The sequence below is a fragment of the Fusarium odoratissimum genome, assembly GCF_000260195.1.
Source record: "Fusarium odoratissimum NRRL 54006 unplaced genomic scaffold supercont1.8, whole genome shotgun sequence".
In the NCBI taxonomy this organism is placed as follows: domain Eukaryota; kingdom Fungi; phylum Ascomycota; class Sordariomycetes; order Hypocreales; family Nectriaceae; genus Fusarium; species Fusarium odoratissimum.
This window is the reverse complement of record NW_022158694.1, coordinates 1464481-1483524: the sequence shown is the minus strand read 5'-3', so window position 1 is coordinate 1483524 and position 19044 is coordinate 1464481. Positions and strand designations below refer to the sequence as shown.

Below are 19044 nucleotides of genomic sequence, written 5' to 3'. Positions count from 1 at the left end.
TGCATAATCTCGCGCAAAAGAATGTCATTGTATTGCGCGCATCCTCGAAGTGTACCCATGCACCAGCGCCTCATACTATGAACCAACGACTCTTGGTGGACAACATTTGGTCTCGTAAAAGTGTATTGGATATACCTAGCAAACCCCCTTTTGAACGCCTAGATAATTCGTACGCTATGAAACAAAGATCTAATCATGGTGCTTGCTAACAAATTCCTCATCAATTCGTCATATCCACATTTACAAAATAGATTCCAACAATCCACCCCAATCTCAACATGCAATTGAATGCGGAAAATCGCGCGTTTAACATGATTGGGTCCCAAGAAGAGTCCCCAAGATACAGAAGGCGGCAAATGACAATGGTGCCAATGTCGTCCAGTCGCTTCCTAGTGGAAGCCTCCCATCTTTGTAGCGTAATCGCCCGCCAAAGTCGTCCGAATGCCTCGGTTGTACGAGGTTTCAAGTGCCTCTACTGAGCCAGCGAACAGAGGCAAACATAGGACACCTATGCCGCTCTCGCAGGTCCCGCGAAAAAGGTCTCGCCAAGCTCCTCAGACAGTCACGGGAAAGGCTGCGACGGCGCAAACAATCCATAAAGCGCATCCTGCGAGATGTCCTTCTCCTGGTCATTCAAGAAATCCAGCAAACCCGGTGAGTGACCAAACGCCGGGTCAAAGTGATCCATATGCGGGATATAATCTGATGCAGTAGCAGAAACGTAAGCACCCGTTGGCGTAGAAGTGTTGGTGTTATTAGGCGCAATAGCAGATGCAGCGGGTGCCATGGCGAGAGGGAAGAAGAAACTCTCATCGAGACCAGCAGGCTGGGGTTGTTCTGTACCAGTGGAACCACTCTCTTTGATACTGGTCTGGAACTCGCGCACCATGTCCTGGAGAACGCTGAGGGGCTTCTTGAGACCAAAGTTGCATCCTACTTGGAGTTCGCTGAGACATGTCCAGAAGAAGGAGATGGGCTCTGTGAATTGACCTCGCTCGTGGCGCTCTTGGCGAAGAATGACGATGACGGCGGAGTAGACTGCGTATGAGAGGAGGAAGGGTGCGCGACGGAGAGTGAACGATTCACGGTATCGACGGACGAGCTTCTGGATCATGAGAGCGCTCTGAATGCATGCTTCTTCACCGCGGCGCTTCGCGGTCTCGTCGGTGTGGCGGCGAAGGTGACCTTCCTCGAGGAATGCGCGGTGTAGCAGAATGGTGAGAGCATGGAATGTCGTACTAAGCATCCTGGTTAGTATTCTGACTTCGCATGTTCAGCTTAGATATACTCACTGTGGGGTGATTTGATGGGGTGGGGGTGTGATGGTGAGAGTATCGTCGGGGTCGAAGCATAGGTGGCTGGGAAGACTCGTCTGCCACTTCTCAAGCTCTCTCTCGATGGACTCCTTCTTGTTGAGAAGATACTCCGTTGTGTATTTGACACATTGGATGCCATAGAGGTCATTGATCCTTGTCGAGATTTGCAATATCCTCACCAGACTGCTAAACGTGGAAACAGCGTGGGCAGGCTGGCGACCGTATGGCGGGGGAGCTGAAGCTGGTGACTTGGGGTCGATATAAGGTTCCCATTCTTCTAGCTCCTCGAAAGTATCAAGAAGCTGGAGAGGAACTCTAGCTTGAGCAGACGCAAACATGCAGGGACGGCCAAGGTACAACGCTTGAGTGGCATCGGTAGTAAAAGCAGCCCAGTAAAGACGCTTTCGCATCTCCTGCTCCAGATCCGTCCGTAGCACACGTTGCTCGTTGACACCGCCTGTGCTCTCGTAATCAGGACCCAGCATAAGATGACATCCCAGATCAATGATCATGCGATGCGCTGTTCCTGACAGACTCCAACCTGCACTGGGTTTGCCTTGGGATACAAGCGAGACACTGGTAAGCAACAGTGCAAGAGCAGAAGGAATACTGGGCTTGTCGAGTTCGTCTATCAGGAGCTCTCGGAATCGGTCGTAGAAGCGTCTTCCAACACTTTGAGGATCATCGGGATCGGCGCGGAGGGATGGGCGGTCGCTGTAAAGGGAAGTCGAGTAGAAAATAGCATTGAGCAGGAGTTTATTCGCAAAAGGGCCACCACCACTGGCAAGACTGTCCATGATAGCAGGTCGGTATGAGATAAGGTATGCATAATGTTGTCGATTAAAGTGCAAGTCGAGAAGATGCTTAGCAAGTTCTGGGTCTACACCGTCCAAGTCCATCAAGTCTCGTGGGTTCCGGAACATGCGCGCCTCTCGCTGCCGTTGTAGCGCAGCGTTGCTTATAAGTCGAGCTTTCGAAGCTGATATAGCATCGTCGCCTTTTCGTGTCATCTTATTGATATTCTCTCGGTGCTGTGCGCGCGACGTGGGGTTCATGATACTAGCTAGACCGTGGACCGCAGAGACATAGCCGTTCTCGTGGAAGACACCAGCTACTCGAGCTTCGCTAGGTGATAGACCGGTGCCGTCACCATTACCGTCGTTGCTTATAGGGCGAGGGACCAATTTGACAGGCGCGAGTTCTGTAGAATCGAGTTGTGTCTGTGTCGTTCGTGAGAGAATCGTATTGAAGCTATCGAGTCGAGGTTTCGTCTCATCCATTGGCCCAACGCTACTCCTCGGCGGCGAAGAAAGAAAACTAGCGCCCATTTCCTGCGCAGCTGTAGAAGCAGTCGGTGTAGGAAGCGGACTCGCAATAGCAGCAGTCGAGGCAAGACGGCTCAGTCCATGCGTAGTATAATCCTGCGAAGCGCGGGACGGGTGATCCGTATCCATTAGCTCCGCCGTCCACGCAGACTGCATCTCGGACGTAAGGATGCCGGCGGCCTTCATGTGATCGAGCATAGCGGCGACTGTCGCCTCGAGGCTTTGCACGCGCGCGCGCGACGGTCGAGGTTCTCGGCGGGCATCGTGAGGGTATACGCAGGGAAGGCTGTTGGTACTGCACTCTACGCACTGCGGGCGCGTGCCGTCGCAGCGGACTTTCTTCTGGCGACATGGCGTGCAGGTCTTGCAGAGAGCGCCGCCGGACGAAGGGCGCGAAGAACTCTTGGAGTCCTTGCCCGCTTGACGTTTGACGATCTTGTTTGGGCCCGTCATTGTCATTGTTGGCGGATTTCAGGGAAAGTGGAATGATGGCGCAAAAAAAGGAATTATCATGAAAAAAGAGACTGAGCGAAATGTTAGGTTCGTTCTCGGCTCAGGTGAGCGGCATCGGTGGCCGGGTGTTCGGTGAGTCGAGGGTGTTTCCCGCGGGGAGCATCGGGCGATATTTCAAGGTCAACGGCCCACTGCGTGTTAGCGCCGGACCACTAGAAGCAGGGCCCTGAAGCCGCTAGCCACAATCTTCCCCAGGTCCAGCCCGGATCCACCCGATCAAGTCCTCGGATGCGGTTAATATCGTGACTGTGAGTGGCCAGCGATAGCATGGGTGTGATAGAGGTTGTCATCCTCGGAAATGCAAAGTTTGAGGGTGGTGGTTATCTAAAGTTGATCTATTCATTCTGAAGATTAAAAAAGAGAAATGATACCCTGAGTTGAGACTCAATTCGGCGGGTTTAGCTCGGGACCTCGGTATTGAACTTAAACTTGACCACCAGCATATGTGACAGCGAGATCCTCCACGATTTACTGGAACCCCGCGTTTGTCTATTCCGTAAAGAGCTGCAGATGCATGAGCTCGGAGACATGGCAATCGGACGGTCGGACGGATGATTCACATGCTCCTTGCTAGCTACAACCACGTAATACGTAGATGGGCTGATATCATGAGAATCAGCAAGACCGTCAGTCTGTTACAGTTCATCCGTTATTTCCCATCTTGCATAGCGTTCGTTGTTCGACCAATTGTAATGGCATGCCAGTATACAAAAGTGATCAGCAGATGGACTCTTGTTCGGCAATTGTGTAAGTCAAGCATCACTTCATTCATTTGAACCAGCATGTGAAATTATGAGAAATACCTAGGTTTCCTGCTACGTGTCTAGTCAACTCGGAGGTGGGAGGCTGCTATGTAGTTGGTTAGTTGATGATCTTCCTTTCATCCCTGAGCTATACATGCATCTTTGACCAGCAACCTACAGCTTCCCCGGATTTCGCAATGACTCACAAACCTAAAGTGTCATTCTTAATGGTACACGGATTGCCTTAATGTAAGAAACGCCTGTAACCACAAAGTTTCGCAGATTCTTCGGGGATGTAACGGTAGTGCAAGATGAGGGTGAATGCCGAACCCCGTGACGATATAGCTAAAACCTACCTTACGTCGGCTCGACTAGCTAGGTGTGAGAGAGCTCTAAGGTAGCTATCCAGAAGCGGTAATGAAAGCCAGGAGCTGCAAGCTATGGCTTATCGACAACGTGGCATTGTTGGATGTTGCTTCGGCAGTGACCCTGCTCGTGAAGGCTTGCATGGAATCGCCATTGGGTTCTCCAAGACATCTGCTTCTGGCATCTGACACGGCCCATAACTGTTGATGATGAAATTTATCATGTCTTTGTTATTTCAGCACGAGTTCCGTGTTCTGTTCTTTTGATTGTTGACTCCACTATCTCTTATTAGTTACAGTATAATACACTCACTGACAGCTGGTTGAATTTCCTGTACGCTGACCACCGGCCCCTTCACCAAAGATTCAAGCGCTGGGTCTAGAACTAATTTAAACTCCACCGCTGTCTCCCTTGCCTCCATCGCAAACAGTCGTTCTCTTATTGACATAGCCTGCCCCATAAAGTCCGCCCCAATAGAATCCTTCTCGTAATCAACCAAGTACTCCGCCATCTCATCATTCCTATAACCATCCGTAGCCGCTGCCCATACCATAGTGAGAAAGTCCGGCACAAAGTTAGCACCGTACGGTCGAGCACTCTCACATTGCTCTACCAAAGCAATACACTCATCGACGCATTCATGTGAATTTCCCACAAGCGTCAAATCTGTGTCCCAGATTCGCAAAGTATGTCCAATCACTGCAGTCATGGCGAGTAGAATTCCATATGCTACTCTGTATGAACTACAGACTCTTGTCGACATCGCCGGTGCGTTGGCTGCTGCTGTAGATATTGTGGCTAGTGCAAGAAGTTGTCGGACCTTGGGCATCTCGAACTGCATGACGTCGTAGATGCATCTTAGTTGACGAAGGTTCTTCTTTGGTGAGCGCATCAAGATAGATAATTCTCCCATGGTTCCAGATTCTAGGCTCAGGAAGCTTCCTTGGTGGTATTTGACTGGTCGTGGAGTGCCGATCGTCTCGCACGCTTCCCAGAACCAGGGACCTAGCTCAAACTGAGGGTTCAAGAAACTTGCCATAACCTAATCGTATTATCAGCTTTGGGAAATATACAAAGGAAGGGGTTGGAGTACGGCGAGTTGGCTAAGTCCCACCATGTAGTCGCCCAAGTCGTCAAGCTGATTTTTCATAACAGCTTCGCGAAATAACACTGATATTACTTCTCGATGTTGTTCGATCGACTTACGGTCTACCCAGTACTGATAAAAGTCAGCTCTAGCGAGGGTACATGGCTGCATAGAAATTTACTCACATGGCAAACAAACATAATTGAAACGACCTGCATCTTCATCATGATCTTCTCCTTCGGATCAAGTATGGCATTTCTGGTTGCTGTTAAAGCTTCTCCATATCTCGTCAAAGCATCAATTCTTGATTCCTGGCATCGATGTGATTTATACAGAGAAACCATCGCGTTTACACAAGAGTCGAGTGCCGGACTACAACCAATTTGTGCTACGATTTCTGGGATAAGTTTGCCGCCAAAGGCTCGGATATCGAATCTGGCATCCTCAGTCTGAAGGATGTGAACCAACGAGGATGAGAGCTGGGTCTGTTCATTGCTGGGACGTCGTTTGATAAGACTATGATCTTCGTTCTGGAATGAGTGAAATTTCCATCGTTTGATGCCATTTCCAACGCATGGTACGCCAACTCGTTTACATCTTCCGCATGTTGGTTTAGCTTGGTCGCACTTTTGCTGTCAATACTGGAGTTTACTATGAGACATATTGCTTGCTATGCTTACTTTCTTCTTCTGCCTACGGCATCCGTCGCATCCGCGGCTCGATGGCGTTCCTGGCATAATGGCGCTAATGTGTAGGATGTGATCCGCGCGATAAGGCGAGGACAGTTCAGCTGTTAATAAATCATGACATCTCGAATCAACCTAATCAGAGGTATCCACAGTGGCCGAGCTTCGGTGATGAGCGGTGCCGGGTGACGTTAAGTTCGGCTGCGCCTTGGGAGGCCATGCAGCTTTGTATGGCAGGGATCGTCGGCTGACCGCCCGTCAAAACAGGGGTTGAGGATCAGTGTAACGCGCTTAGTTAGGGCTCTAAAATAAACACTTAATACTAGCAAAGTTGCTTGTTGATCTAGTATCTTGTAACGTCGGACATGGCTTAATCACAAGGCTTACATGTAGTGTGCGTATTTTATCGTATCAAACATCTAGAGCAGGTACCTTGCTTGTTGATGTCAATCTTCGACACAGCGGATTTACTTAGCCGTAGGGCTGGGCTTACGCTAGCATTACGAGGGACAATTTATCTGCACAGCCAGTAAGAAAAGCAAATCATCTTTATTGTTGTGTTTATAGCTTGTCCGGGACAAATAGACGCATACGTGGTTTATCGTTGGTCAGGATTCTCATCAGCGACGGCCAGTAAGCAACTAGTGTCTTTTTCTCCGAAACTTCATGTGTCAGAACTTTTGTTGTAATCCCCTAAGGCCCTTGCCTATTATTCCTCCCGAGTCTGAGCACTGGACGGTCAGACTGTGCTTCTTTTTCTTAACACCGCGAAGTAGGTGATACCTTTCGTAGTACGGAAATCAGTCTACTATTGCATATAAAGTCTTTATCTCTCTGCAACCCTGGGGTAATCTCGATCTGATAGTCTATAGCCCTTGGGCCTTGAATAGCTTGTAGCATCTATATCAAACTCCCTAGCAAGTTCTTCGTCGCTTTTCTGTTTTTTCTCATTCTTTTCCTCCTACGTAATATGAAGAACATGTCGTAGCCTATCGACCTGTCCTATTATCCATCTGACCTGCCCATCACGAAGTACGGTTCGCATGTTTCCGAGTATCCTCAGTACCTCCGTTAATGTACCGTACATCATGTACAATCCAGATGTTATCACTTGTTGCGCGTGCTTGGTCGTATTCTCAGGAACCGGGCAACCCCGGCCGCTCCCATATGAAGGTTCTCGAACCACGGACGGCACGAACACGGCGTGAGACCATAATTCTCCTGCGGTCACGTCACCTGTCAGAAACGGCACACTGGCGCATATCTCGTCAACAAGTATCTGTGCTCGGGCCATGAGTGTAGACGGCAGGCCAGTCTGGTGTCCATCTTCCTGGTGTGGGATGTCGACAAGACAAGAGCCGATTAGTGAGAGACATCCCAGCTCAGTGGTCCGCTGGCGATTGACTGAGTTGGCTATGGAGATATTTGCATAGACGGTCGGAGCCACTTGCTCGTACGTACTAGCGAACTGGATTGATGGGGTGAGAGTGTAGGTTGGGATAGATATCGGCCTCCACCTTGATGACAGTGCGCTGTGCCATATTGCACATTGGCTTGCAATAACAGTAGCAAGGTCTATGGTAGTTTGCAAATTCAGGCTGTTTTCGGCAGTTACCATAAGCCTAAGCTGTGATAATCTGAATGCCAGTGTGTCGGCTTCCACTGATGGCCCTTTCGGCCTTTTCAGGTTGCCATGGCCCCAAATATCAACAATTGCATCGACAGCAGCCAGTTCGTCAGCACCGTGCAAGGTGTGTTGAAGTAGCCTATTCCTAGTGGCAATGACGAGGCGCCACGATAGCTCGTCTTTGAAGTTCAACGGCCCTCGGTGCTTCAGCAAGGCGATGGAGCCAAGGACATGCGTGCGTGACTGCGAGGAGAGCTTCTCTTCTCTTCCAAATACGCCCTTTGCGCTCTCGTACGCCTCGAGAATAAGTGTCGTCATTAGGAGCGAGTCCGATTTGCTCTGTGCCGGCGCGGCAAGGGCTTGTTTGGTCTGTACCACTGCATATGCATAGACAGTACTTGCCATTCGGCTTTCGCCACCACGTGAGAAATGCAGATGTGCAACCTGAAGCGCAAGTGCCGCCGTTGCCCTGTTGAGGGGAGAGGATACATCTGACTTGGCGTACATGTCGGGGAGGAGGCTGAAGAAACTGCATGTTTCTTCGATGTTTTGACACAAACTGTAATGGAGGAAGAAGAAGTTCAAGGCGTTGGACTCAGGGTCTGAGAGAATGCTTCTCGGCGGAGATACCCGCATCGGACCAAAGTTGAGTGTTGGCGGCGCGCCCAAAGTGACAGTCTTGCGACTATGACGGGAATGCCGTCTCCAGACCTTGGCTGTTTCGTCTCTATGCGCTTTGTCGAAGATGTCCCTATACCCTGGGCATGTGCTTCCCCGAGTAGAGCAGTTTAGACACTCCGGCTGTCGTTGGTCACACTGTCCACGAGGTGGTCAACATAGGCCAAATCAAAGACGCCTTGCGACTCACCTTGATTCTCTGGTCCCGGCACATACGGCAGCCCTTACTCGGGCCATTATAGACCATTTTGATTTCTTATTATGCATCAAAAAAGAAGCAGCACGATCTGCTTGTCATTTAATCGAATCGTGGATGGGTCTGTTGAAATGGTTGTTGCGAACAGGCCTACAAGAAGTTGGGCCGAACTCCGAAGCTCTCAACACCCTCTCTGCGGGATTCGTCAGATACTTGACTCGATGGATAGCGGGTAGATGCAACGCTGCGCAAGGGCATCCCAGACTGGGTTAGCACAATGTCTGGCTTACAGGGCAGGGATCCTTCAGGGACGTAGCCACCCTCCTCCATCACCCATCGACTAAACTATTCTCGGAGGAGACTTGCGACAGACACGAACGTCTTTCCAACTCCCACAAGCATCAAAGGTAAGGGTAAGAGTGCTTATCGAATACGTGATTGGAAGACTCTGGAACCAACGGTCCATTCTATGTGTTCTCGTTGCTCAAAGACTTTCTTACCAAGCCGTTTAGAAATGGCTATAAAAAGGCTGTAATGCCTTCTAGTGATGACATATGACATTGAATTATCCATTAACCATACCTCAAATTTACTTTATACATTCAGAACAAACATACAACTCTTTGAACCATGCATTTCTATTGGATTATCACCTCATTGGCATTCATCGCTGGAGTGTCGGTTTCAGCAACCTTCGAAGGCCACACATGCCATGAACATCGAGCTCTCTCAGGTGAATATGTCTATGGACCGGTCACGATGGGTGCAGACCCTCTGACTCACTTCGATTCCCCTATGGTCAATGTGTTCAACAGCACCGTCAGTGAGAACTGGTCGTTCGATGCCGCTTCCATTAATGGTAAGGCCAGTATCGTCCTCTATCTCACCCGAGGCACAGTCGCCACCGTAGTCGGTGCACAGCGAGGCCTCATTTCGGTCTCTTGGGCCAACGGAACTCGGTACATGGAGAACGTCTTCGTCGACACCTCGACGTTGACGACATGCCCAAAAACTACGTCTGGGCTGTGGGCGACCAAAGCTGGCGACATAAGCTGGGGCTTCACCGCGTCTAATGATTTTAAGCAATCCGTCGTTACCATCAAGTCACCTACCATCAACGGGACGTTCAAGCTCAAATCACGAGGACCGTCAATCTATCCCGGAGGGCTGGTGTACCCTGACCCCAGGGCCAGTGTGCTCTTTGCCCCGGAAATGTATTGGCAAGAGCAATTCCCAGTTGCCGACGCCGAGGTACACCTAGACATTCGCGGCACACCTTTCACCTTGCATGGCGTTGGAGGCCGGGACAAGAACTGGAACTCCCGGCCTTGGGCCGTGATCAGTGGCAACTGGGACATGGTACGAGCTATTGTCGGACCGTATGGCATCATGTTATGGAACTACACGTCGAGTGTGGACGGCCAGTCCTACTTCAGCGCCACTATAATAGAAGACAACAAAGTGATTTTTCGCACGACAAATCAGAAGGCCTCATGGTCAGAGGACTGGGGCACCATGAGACTGACCAATACGGGGCCCCTACATTTGTCCTCCGCTGCCGGATCTCAATCTCAATTGCCCGAGTCACGTCATACCGGGTATCTCATCGACTTGGTATCTACTAAGAGAGGCCAACACTGGCGGTTTACCATCGACTTTTCGCAGACAACATTCTGGTTTCCTGCAAGCGAGAGGCTGACTGTTGGCCAATTCGCAGGAAGGGTTTCGGGTGGCTTGTTAGGAAAGAAGCAATATAAGGGGGTTGCATCTGGTTCAGTTCAGGAGTTTGTTCTCTGAAGTCAGTCTATACTACATCAGGCTACGAAATGGCCGAGAATATTCAAGGCCAGCGCATTTTGCGCGAGTGTCCTGATATATGCGTCACGGCAGAACCCAGCGGTCTCATGATAACCATCATGGCTACAAAGCTTTCAATACCACTTGGTTACCCCATCTAAATTGAGAGCATTATCAGACGCAACATCCTTATTCATTGCTCGGAGCTGTTAACGCCTGAATATCTCTGCCAGCATGAACCTAGCACAGTCCAGCTTTTAACTATTAGGCAGAGACCAAATCTTGCGATGATTAGTGAATCTGATGCATAGTCAACGAGAGTGACTTCTTAGAAGAGAATAAGCTCATGGCGGTAAAAGCCTATCAAAGCATCTTCGACCTTTATTCGCTAAGCTTTCTCCCATGTAGTTTGTCCGGCGACGGAGTTTTTACCGGATGGCTTGCTTTGCGTCTATGAGTTTTAGGCTTTTGGAATAAGAAGGCTTAAATTGTGACTAAACAGTCGCACCAACCCTTATCAGCCGTCACAAAATTATATAGGACCTTAAGAAACTTTAAAATCATGACAGACAGCTTGTACGGTATTTAATGGGCATCTGACCCTTCTGTGTACCCTACTGGTTTCCCCCCTCACCGCATTTATTCATCTTCACGGAACAGCTCAAAACTCAAGAGTGCAATATTTGACATATTACCTACAAGCTGCCAACAGTCAAAAACAGACGAGAGGCGTAAAACTGTCTCAGAGGCTTTTGAAGCTCCTTGGTAGTGATGACAAGGGTATTATAACGATCCTCTCAAATGAAGCTACGAGATCACTTTTTCAAAGGTGGACGATGCGCGTCTCATTACATATCGCAACACGAGATAGAGGGAGAGCTATTATGTATTGGTTCGCTACATCAACGTCTGTACTTTCCAAAGAAAGTGCCTGTCCTTTCTCCATATATCAACAAGAAATGGGCCAGAGGCTCTCAGAAATCTTTCCTCCTTTTTCCTTTTCCTTCTTTTCTTTTCCCACTTCTCCTTACATTCTGCGCATTCTACAGAGCTGGGCTTCTCTATATGCTCAACCGTTGGCCTGCATTTCTGGACATCTCGCATAGCACAGGAGGTTTCCTCCTGCTTCTTCTTGGCTTCCTCTGCTTCTTTTTCTTGCCTATTCCTTCCAGATTCCTTACACTCTTTGGGACGATTCAAAAGATTCACTCTCTCATCTCTCCAGCCTTTACATTTTGATGTACCCGCTAGATCACATGGGCAATCAAGGTAGTCTCGTTCTACCTCCTCCCCACACTTACACCAGTAATGGAATCCTTTCTGTACGCACATGTTGAGTTCCGAATGAGTAGACTTTTGTAGTAGTTTGCGCAAGAGCTAATGTTGCGGTAGAAGAGTTCATATCTGAGCTCAGCCGTTTTATAGGTGTGCCAGTCATTGGCCACGTTAGTGAGGAAGTGTTAAGAGCAATTCTCATATAAAGTTTGCACTCTTATTGTAGTTGGAAGGTTTCAACGTCGCCTCCAAAATGAAGAGGAATCAGTATTAGGTCATATATCTTTCGGTTGTCCACATAGATGAAGACAACAAGATTAAGCCACAGGGTTTCAGTGATTTGAACTAGTGACTATTCTGCGGTCTTCTTAGTTCCCTATTTCTTCTGTTGCTTGGCCTTCTCCTCCTCCCTTTCCTCCTCGGAATGCTTCGTCTCACACTCCCTACATCTTTTCTCTGAATTCCACTCTTGAATTTCCTGGTCTTCTGTGCCTTTGCAATCTGACGTGCCCTTTGCCGAACACGGTGACAATTTAGGTCCCTCTAGTTCTGATTCCTTGCCACACTTGCACCAGTGCTGGAAACTGAGATTTGTGCACATGTTGAGATTGAAGTGAGTAGTATTTCGTGGTATCGTGGTATCAAGATCTTCTGTCGAGAATTGAGCGTAAGTTGCTTGGAATATGTAAAACCGTATCTTGTTTGGGAGTTGCAAAGTTCTGTTGCACCTCGGGATAATTATATTCTCAGGGTCCCCCGATTGAACGGAGGTGAATAATGGATGTCCAGGAACTCTGATCCACGCAGATATGCCCACTCACCATGATTCCGGGACATTAACCGCTGTAATGGCCTAATGTCTTTGCTATTCACACACTCCCAACACTTAACTATCGTCGCCGATGGACTGCGCGACGTCGTGTCTGAAGATTGACGTGGGCGTGAGTGAATAATGTGACTGAGTTGCTTGAGTGATTATAAGCACTCAGACACAGGTATCAACTACAGCCAAATCTAGTTCCCCAATTAGATGTTGTGCCACAATGCCTCAAAATTTACTACAGGAATGATGCTTTTAAAAAGTTTACCCCAGATTTCAACCTCCTGTGATTATCCCACACCTACCAGATAAATGTATCCTTTTCTCCGATATCTCGTTACAATAAACATAAAAGGATGCAATGATTCAATGTGGCCCTCTGGGCCTCAAATATCGAGCGTACCGTACTGTAAAGGACGATTATTCTCCGTTAACTCCTGTTCATACAGTTTCGATTTCATGTCAGTTATATAGTCTTGGTCTCTGCAGTCGTCCTGCAGTCGTCCTGCACCCGAGCGAAAATCTCCTCCTCTTCTTCATCTGTAACAAAATGTCCAAAGGGGTATATTTATAGTTTATCTTGAGTTTCAAGCGAGGGTTGAATGGGGGGAGCACAAGATCTTTGTTTGCCAATTTTCTCGGGACGTGGACGTCGAAGATCTGATCCAAAGAAGTGGGAAGCATGAGATCGAAAAGCTGTGTTTGCAATAATTTCTAGATTCCTTTTGGACAGGAATTTCAGAAACCATTACCCTGCGCATGTACATGAGCTAAAGGATTCGTGTGTATTACGTACGGATTTTGTACCTTACAGCTAATGCATATCCTTTTTGCAATCCGAAGAAGGCAAGAAAACATGAGACCTCGACCTTAAGGGATGACAAGGCTTAGATAAATTAAGGTAAACTTAGAGTGATCTTTTATGAGTTTATTTTAATATAGTATATGAAGAGTAGAGAAGGAGCTGATTTAGCCTGCTAAATCTACCCGTCTTCCGGGATACCCAGCTTTAAATATCTATCTGTACTAATTATACCACAACTTCATTGGATTATTCGTGCTACTCCCGACTGGCATTCTGCAAAATTGCTACACTACTCATCAAAGCCGTGACAGTCCAGTGATATCCCATTGAACCTGTGGTTGCCCTGCCCAGAAATTGGAAGCCCCCCGACCTCTGAACAGACACTGATCCTGATAAAGCATTGTCTTCGTGTATCATTGCAACAATTTCGTAGCTTCTAGACCGGTGTGAATCTGACTTGCTTGTACGACCTAGCGATACAAGTTCCCAAACCATGCTATAAGCGCTGCTCCGAGCTTCTGAAGAGATACGCCACTCGAAAGATTCTGTTCTGCGACTTCCACCATGTTCAACCCTCATCGAGAAACTGTATCGAGGATTTGACCGTGAACGATGATAGGCCATAGTGACTTGGCTGGAAGGAGTGTTGTAGCTGGGTATTCCGGGGAGTTGAAAGATGAAGCCGTCGCCGGATCTGAGTCCAGACGATATCGGATCTCCAGCAACGCTGGACCCTGGGAAGAGATATGTCGGCCCTTGCCAGCCTCGAGGCATACAGGCTGCATATGTAGTGTGGGAGCCTGGTTCAGAGATGAAGAGAGCCATTGTAGAGGATGATGGAGTCCAAGTGAATTGCATGATCTGAGGGAACCCTATCTCAACGACTTGGTCTGATATCTCGTAGGGGCCTCCTGAACTTGAAGAGCTGTTGGCGTATATGTCTTCCAGATTTGCAACGAAGGCCGGAAATATCATGATGAAAATCACAGAATTGACGTAAAGAGAAAGTTGCGTTCAATCTGGGTTCTTAAACTGAGTCCCCGGTGAAAGGAGTTTGATACCACGAAGCCGAGTCTCTTTAGGTTACCGACAAACATCAAAGACAACAGAAAATAGTTTATATAGCGAATGGATTGCTATTCCAACGGCGGTTTAAGATATGAGCTTCTTTCCCCTTGACCCCCAATTCATCATAGCAAAATCTTTCACAGACCAAGACTGAGATGTTGCTGCCTCCGACACATTCAACCCTTTTCAGTACAAATGGGCCGCTCTTCCTATTACAATCTATATATGAATGGCGATTGGTCGGCCGAGATCTTATAAGGCTGATACGTCTTCTCATCACAAGAACGATCCTCGAGAATATTTGCCTTAGCAGGAAGAATCAAGCGGTACCCCTGCGTCGATTTCTCTTACACATACTTGCCAAGACGCCCTCTAGGCCCTTAGAACCGGGGCGCTGGGTCGGAAAGATCTCATGTAAGCAGATCATTAGCTTAAATGGCTTTTCCATGCGATGTCTGTGCCTGGGAGCTGAACGCCAAACGGTCTGCAACACCAGCCAATTGTCCACCACAGTCGGTAGATCAGAAGGTTTGTGGCTGTGCTACAGCGCTGCATACGGTACGAAATGGGAATTAGCGTTGCATCGATCGGATAAGCCCTGGCCTGTGGCGTTGAACTAAGCTGATGCCATCGAAGACAGGTAGTCTGGTTGGTTGGAGGCGTTGCAGGGATGGCGCTGGACTTGCCGAAAGAGGCTGACTTCTGGTGCAGGGGCGAACTTGTGTAAGTGATCGCATGATGAGGCTGGGGACCTGCTTGGCATCTTGAATTACAGAGTACGTGTCGCCATGGGCTGTGCCGTGCTTTTTCGGCAGCCGAAGGATTGGGGTCTAGACTTGGACTGTGGGCAGATGGACCACTAATCTGCCTCGTCGCTGCATTTCACCGTTTCGGGAAGATAAAGAAGAGAAACCTCCTCGTGATGATCTTGTTAAGATGATGAGTAACATGTACTGGCTACTTCGAAACTTTTTGTTCGATCTAAGTGGTATTAGGATAGTTATTAACCGTGAATGTCGTCCAGTTCTTATCACGTTATTTGACCACGGCCATGATCTACAAAAAGTGAAGAGTCTAGGATTACTTTTTTCAAGTTTTATTGTTCATCTATCCTAGAACTTTCAGAGACTGGTGTGAAACTAGGAGCAACACCGTCGAAGTAAGGCGCGCGATGCAAGCATCAGCTATCAGCTATATCAACTCCAAATAGAGCCACATTGCAATACCGTCTTAGTTTAATAAATCTCCATACTCGTAAGGCATGTCGATCGACACATCGTCCGTCTCATATGCCCATTCATCATTCCTGTACTCCAGCTTCATCTTCTCTTCTTCAGGTCTAGGGCACTGGTAGCGGTTCCCACCGACTGTGCATTCAAACTTCTCTTGGCCAAGCATCGTCGCGATAAACCTTCCTAGGAGGAGGAAAATCCACAAGGGGTGGACTTGGGTGTTGTAACCAGCCCAGGTCTTGACACAATCAACCCGCAGGTTATCAAAGGCAAAGACGCGGAACTCTGCCATTTGAAGCCATTGCAGAATTCCGTAAGGGTGGGGAGCTTCGAGATTTTCCATCATATCGAGAAGTCTTGTGCGCGTTGCTCCGTCTTCGAGTGCGGGCTCCTTGATAGAGGAAAGGAAGGCGAATGTCTCAGCGTCAAAAGTGGTCATGGCGCGAGCTAACGGAATGAATCAGGTGGCGTGAATAGAAACTCTTTGTATAGGTCTTCTGCACCCGGATCAGGTGTATCCAAAAGGGTTGAAGCACTTCTTGCTGCTGTAGTGTGTGTTTCCTGTGATGGGCTTTGTCTCGTGATGCAGGTCTTGGTGGACTAGCTGAGGCGCCTCACGATGGGAAGCTGGTAGATTGAGAGCTTATATCACCACACAGAAATCAGGTAGTACAGTGACAATGTGGAGATTCAGAACGTAGGTTGGTAGAAAACGTCGGAAGAGAGAGAAGGGGAGTATCAAGCCTCTTTACCGGCTGGTGGAACAGTGAATCACTGCCAATTTGGAGCTAAGAAACGGCAGCATCAGCCGAGCTGAATCACTGACAATACAGCACCGAACTCGCTTATCTGATCTGTTTTCTTTTGTGCTTGTCGAAGTGCCGTTGTTCCTTCTTATTTGCAATACTTTCCTGCCACCTGTTTGGATAACAATGGCATTCCCCTTGCTGCTATCATATTAGAGGTTATATATGATCTCAGTCGTAGCGATTAGGAACCTGACTTTAATTAATGAAAGGTAAGACCTTGTCTGGGAGCCAGCAGGCAGGCCGTCATTTATACACCTTTGGAGACAGTCATCAGGATATCCAACCTTTCAGCCAAAAGCAACATCTGAGGCACCATGGAGGGCAAATAGCATATTGCCCATATATGTTAACTTATGTTCTTTACCTTTGTGTTAGGGCTGAAGTCTCTTTTAAACCCTTAACCTTATCACAGGCCTGGGAGCCAGATGCAGACAGTCTCTTTATTTATCAAATGTCAAGTCCGCGGGATGATGGGTTCTACGAACTTTGTTAAAGCCTGCTGGATGGTTTTGGAACCGTATTAAAAACCCACTTCGGGTTGTCGTGAGGCATCTGTTATCTGTTTTCAAACCTTCAGTGAGTGAAAGTTTCTGGCTTCCCTGATATGTAAAAGCAACAGGAATTGTGCTTTGGGCCGTCTATCTCGCGAGTTTACTAGCCGGGATATGACCAAATTAACTCAACGGCTGTGACAGGAGATAGTGATCTAAACTGCTCAGAAATGGCATCTCATAAAGCCTTAATTTATCTCACATACATTTCTTGATATTACAACAGAATTGGGGTTCGACTTTGTGCCACTGCTTTCACTGATCTGGACTTCATCTGACTTCTATCGGAGCATTGTGGTCAACGCTAAATAGCCCTTTGCCACATCCCGTACCCGATTGGCTATCTACTGTAACGAAGACTAGATTCACACTTCACTCATGACAAAGCATGAGGGTGTTGCAGTTTCGCCCTTCGCTAAGTAGTCATAGAATAAACAGCTTTCCTCTTCTCTATGAGGAGATAATAAAACTTGTTTCATCTTTCACCCATATGCATTCCATCCCATCCATAAAACAATATCAGAACGTGACATTCCATGCAGTTCTGTTGCCAACAGTTCAGTATTCACTCTTATCCCCAACCTAATAGTGACCGCTCAGCTTGAAAGCACCGCCGCAAATCTTCCTATGAACAAAGACGTGGTAAGTTTAGTGGCGTACTTGAAGTCTTTGTTCGTAATAAGCAGTAACCAAGATAGAGTGCCATTCGAGCTCACAGAACGTATAACGGTTTTCTAACTAAACAACTTATTGTTCAAGCTGGCTTGGTCTTTAACCATAGCCAGCTCCTTTATTCATCGCCACTTGGCTTCTTTTCGGCGACCCCACAACTGTGAACCAGTGTCAGTCCCATAACGGTTGTTCGGCGTATAGCGAGCGCCCTGCAGAGAAGGTAGCTGACTTTATCTACGAAAGCATATAAAAAGAGAAAACATCTTGCATAAACCTATTTCTATTAAGCTTAGCATCTTCGCATCACCACCTCAGCTAACTAATAACGAAACTCATACACAACAAGCAACTTGACTTTGCAAACGACTCATCATTCGGGCACGTATCCCTCATCCTGTCAACCTATACCTATTTTCTCTACAACACTGTCAAAGATTAATTACATCGAGGACGTTCAATTCGGAATCGAAACCCTGGACGCGTTCTCAAAAGCTTTCGCCGAAGCACAGCACAACTTTTATGAGATGGATGACTCTGACTAGTCCGCGGTGCAGAGGGAAACCTTGGATCAGCTGTACGAAGAAAATGAAGTCGTTTTTGAGTTTTAGGGCCCGTGGACCAATGATATCTCGGACTGGTGTAATTTGACCGTGCGTCTCGCACACTGCTATTTGCTTTCTCTTCAGAAGGAGCTCCGGGATCTCCTGCCAGCTAACCATCTGAAGGAATTCTTTACCCCCGAGTCGGACGTCCTTAGCTTCATCGCCGATTGTGAGAATACAATCCTGCGCGGCTTTCTTCGCTGGGTCATCATTGGAGCTCACAAGCCCTCGATTTACGCCCATTTTTTTCTAAAGATACATTCTGCTGATGAAGCAGCGGATTATATGGTACCCAAGCCCGAGGGTGATATGCAAGTGGTCCTCGTCCGTATAACAGACCTACCCAAGTTAGTAGATCTCTGGGGTCAGCGTGTTGTCTCTGGTCTAGGCGAGGAGGAAATGGTTGAAGTATGCAAGTCCAACAAGCCAAACTTTCGCAAGTCTGTGACTAAAGGGCTTTGTGTTCTGGCGTGGAAGATTCCTGGGAAGTATGAGGATATGTGGATGGACGGCCGGTGCTTTGCTATTCCTGATGTTCCTGAATTGATCTAGTTTTCTTGCTAGACAAGTAACGCTCACATAGGAACGATTGGTATTGGTGAACATGAGTAGGAATGTAGACTGGTAGGGATACAGACTAGGGCGCCAAGGCGTTTAGGTTGAGGTTTTATCTTTTGGGTAGCAGAATCGTAGGAAGATATGCAGGTCATGTCTAACATTCTATAATCTTGGGTCCATTTGCCTGATGAGAATTGCAGCTAGGACAGTGACATTGTTCAGGAGAACCTATTCTTTATACAGACTAGAGCGCCAAGGCGTTTAGGTTGAGCACAGCGAAGCTTATTTGAGCCCTGCGCTTCATTATTCGATGTTCTG

At 47.9% G+C, this 19044-nt stretch overlaps 7 protein-coding genes across 9 annotated transcripts; 2 read left to right on the top strand and 5 right to left on the bottom strand.

The window, feature by feature from the left end:
* Position 1: 1 nt before the first annotated feature.
* On the bottom strand, positions 2–3329 carry FOIG_06331 (uncharacterized protein). 2 transcript variants are annotated; one of them, XM_031205381.1, is made up of 3 exons: positions 1293–3242; positions 509–1238; positions 99–470 (listed from the first exon to the last, which is right to left on the bottom strand). In XM_031205381.1, exons 1-2 carry the CDS (start codon positions 3098–3100, stop codon positions 563–565), a joined length of 2484 nt encoding a protein of 827 aa, XP_031065630.1. In that variant the 5' UTR covers positions 3101–3242; the 3' UTR covers positions 99–470; positions 509–562. The 2 variants fall into 2 exon arrangements, with proteins under 2 accessions (XP_031065629.1, XP_031065630.1); XM_031205380.1 differs by having other exon boundaries at positions 2–1238; positions 1293–3329.
* A 1155-nt stretch (positions 3330–4484) lies between these two features.
* Positions 4485–6220, bottom strand: FOIG_06330 (uncharacterized protein). Of its 2 annotated transcripts, XM_031205378.1 has the most exons (4): positions 6031–6220; positions 5536–5976; positions 5357–5482; positions 4485–5305 (listed from the first exon to the last, which is right to left on the bottom strand). In XM_031205378.1, exons 1-4 carry the CDS (start codon positions 6085–6087, stop codon positions 4556–4558), a joined length of 1374 nt encoding a protein of 457 aa, XP_031065627.1. In that variant the 5' UTR covers positions 6088–6220; the 3' UTR covers positions 4485–4555. The 2 variants fall into 2 exon arrangements, with proteins under 2 accessions (XP_031065627.1, XP_031065628.1); XM_031205379.1 differs by having other exon boundaries at positions 4485–5482.
* Positions 6221–6934: 714 nt separating this feature from the next.
* On the bottom strand, positions 6935–8588 carry FOIG_06329 (uncharacterized protein; the record flags this gene model as incomplete). The annotated part of the gene is made up of 2 exons (XM_031205377.1): positions 6935–8479; positions 8532–8588. 2 exons carry the CDS (start codon positions 8586–8588, stop codon positions 6998–7000), a joined length of 1539 nt encoding a protein of 512 aa, XP_031065626.1. The 3' UTR covers positions 6935–6997.
* A 708-nt stretch (positions 8589–9296) lies between these two features.
* FOIG_06328 (uncharacterized protein) lies at positions 9297–10334 on the top strand (the record flags this gene model as incomplete). Its single annotated transcript, XM_031205376.1, has 1 exon — positions 9297–10334. One exon carries the CDS (start codon positions 9297–9299, stop codon positions 10332–10334), a length of 1038 nt encoding a protein of 345 aa, XP_031065625.1.
* A 3155-nt stretch (positions 10335–13489) lies between these two features.
* Positions 13490–14209, bottom strand: FOIG_06327 (uncharacterized protein; the record flags this gene model as incomplete). Its single annotated transcript, XM_031205375.1, has 1 exon — positions 13490–14209. The coding sequence occupies one exon, from the start codon at positions 14207–14209 to the stop codon at positions 13490–13492; it is 720 nt and encodes a 239-aa protein (XP_031065624.1).
* A 1323-nt stretch (positions 14210–15532) lies between these two features.
* On the bottom strand, positions 15533–15973 carry FOIG_06326 (uncharacterized protein; the record flags this gene model as incomplete). Its single annotated transcript, XM_031205374.1, has 1 exon — positions 15533–15973. One exon carries the CDS (start codon positions 15971–15973, stop codon positions 15533–15535), a length of 441 nt encoding a protein of 146 aa, XP_031065623.1.
* A 1548-nt stretch (positions 15974–17521) lies between these two features.
* FOIG_06325 (uncharacterized protein) lies at positions 17522–18720 on the top strand (the record flags this gene model as incomplete). Its single annotated transcript, XM_031205373.1, has 2 exons — positions 17522–17536; positions 18292–18720. The coding sequence occupies 2 exons, from the start codon at positions 17522–17524 to the stop codon at positions 18718–18720; spliced, it is 444 nt and encodes a 147-aa protein (XP_031065622.1).
* Between the last annotated feature and the right edge of the window lie 324 nt (positions 18721–19044).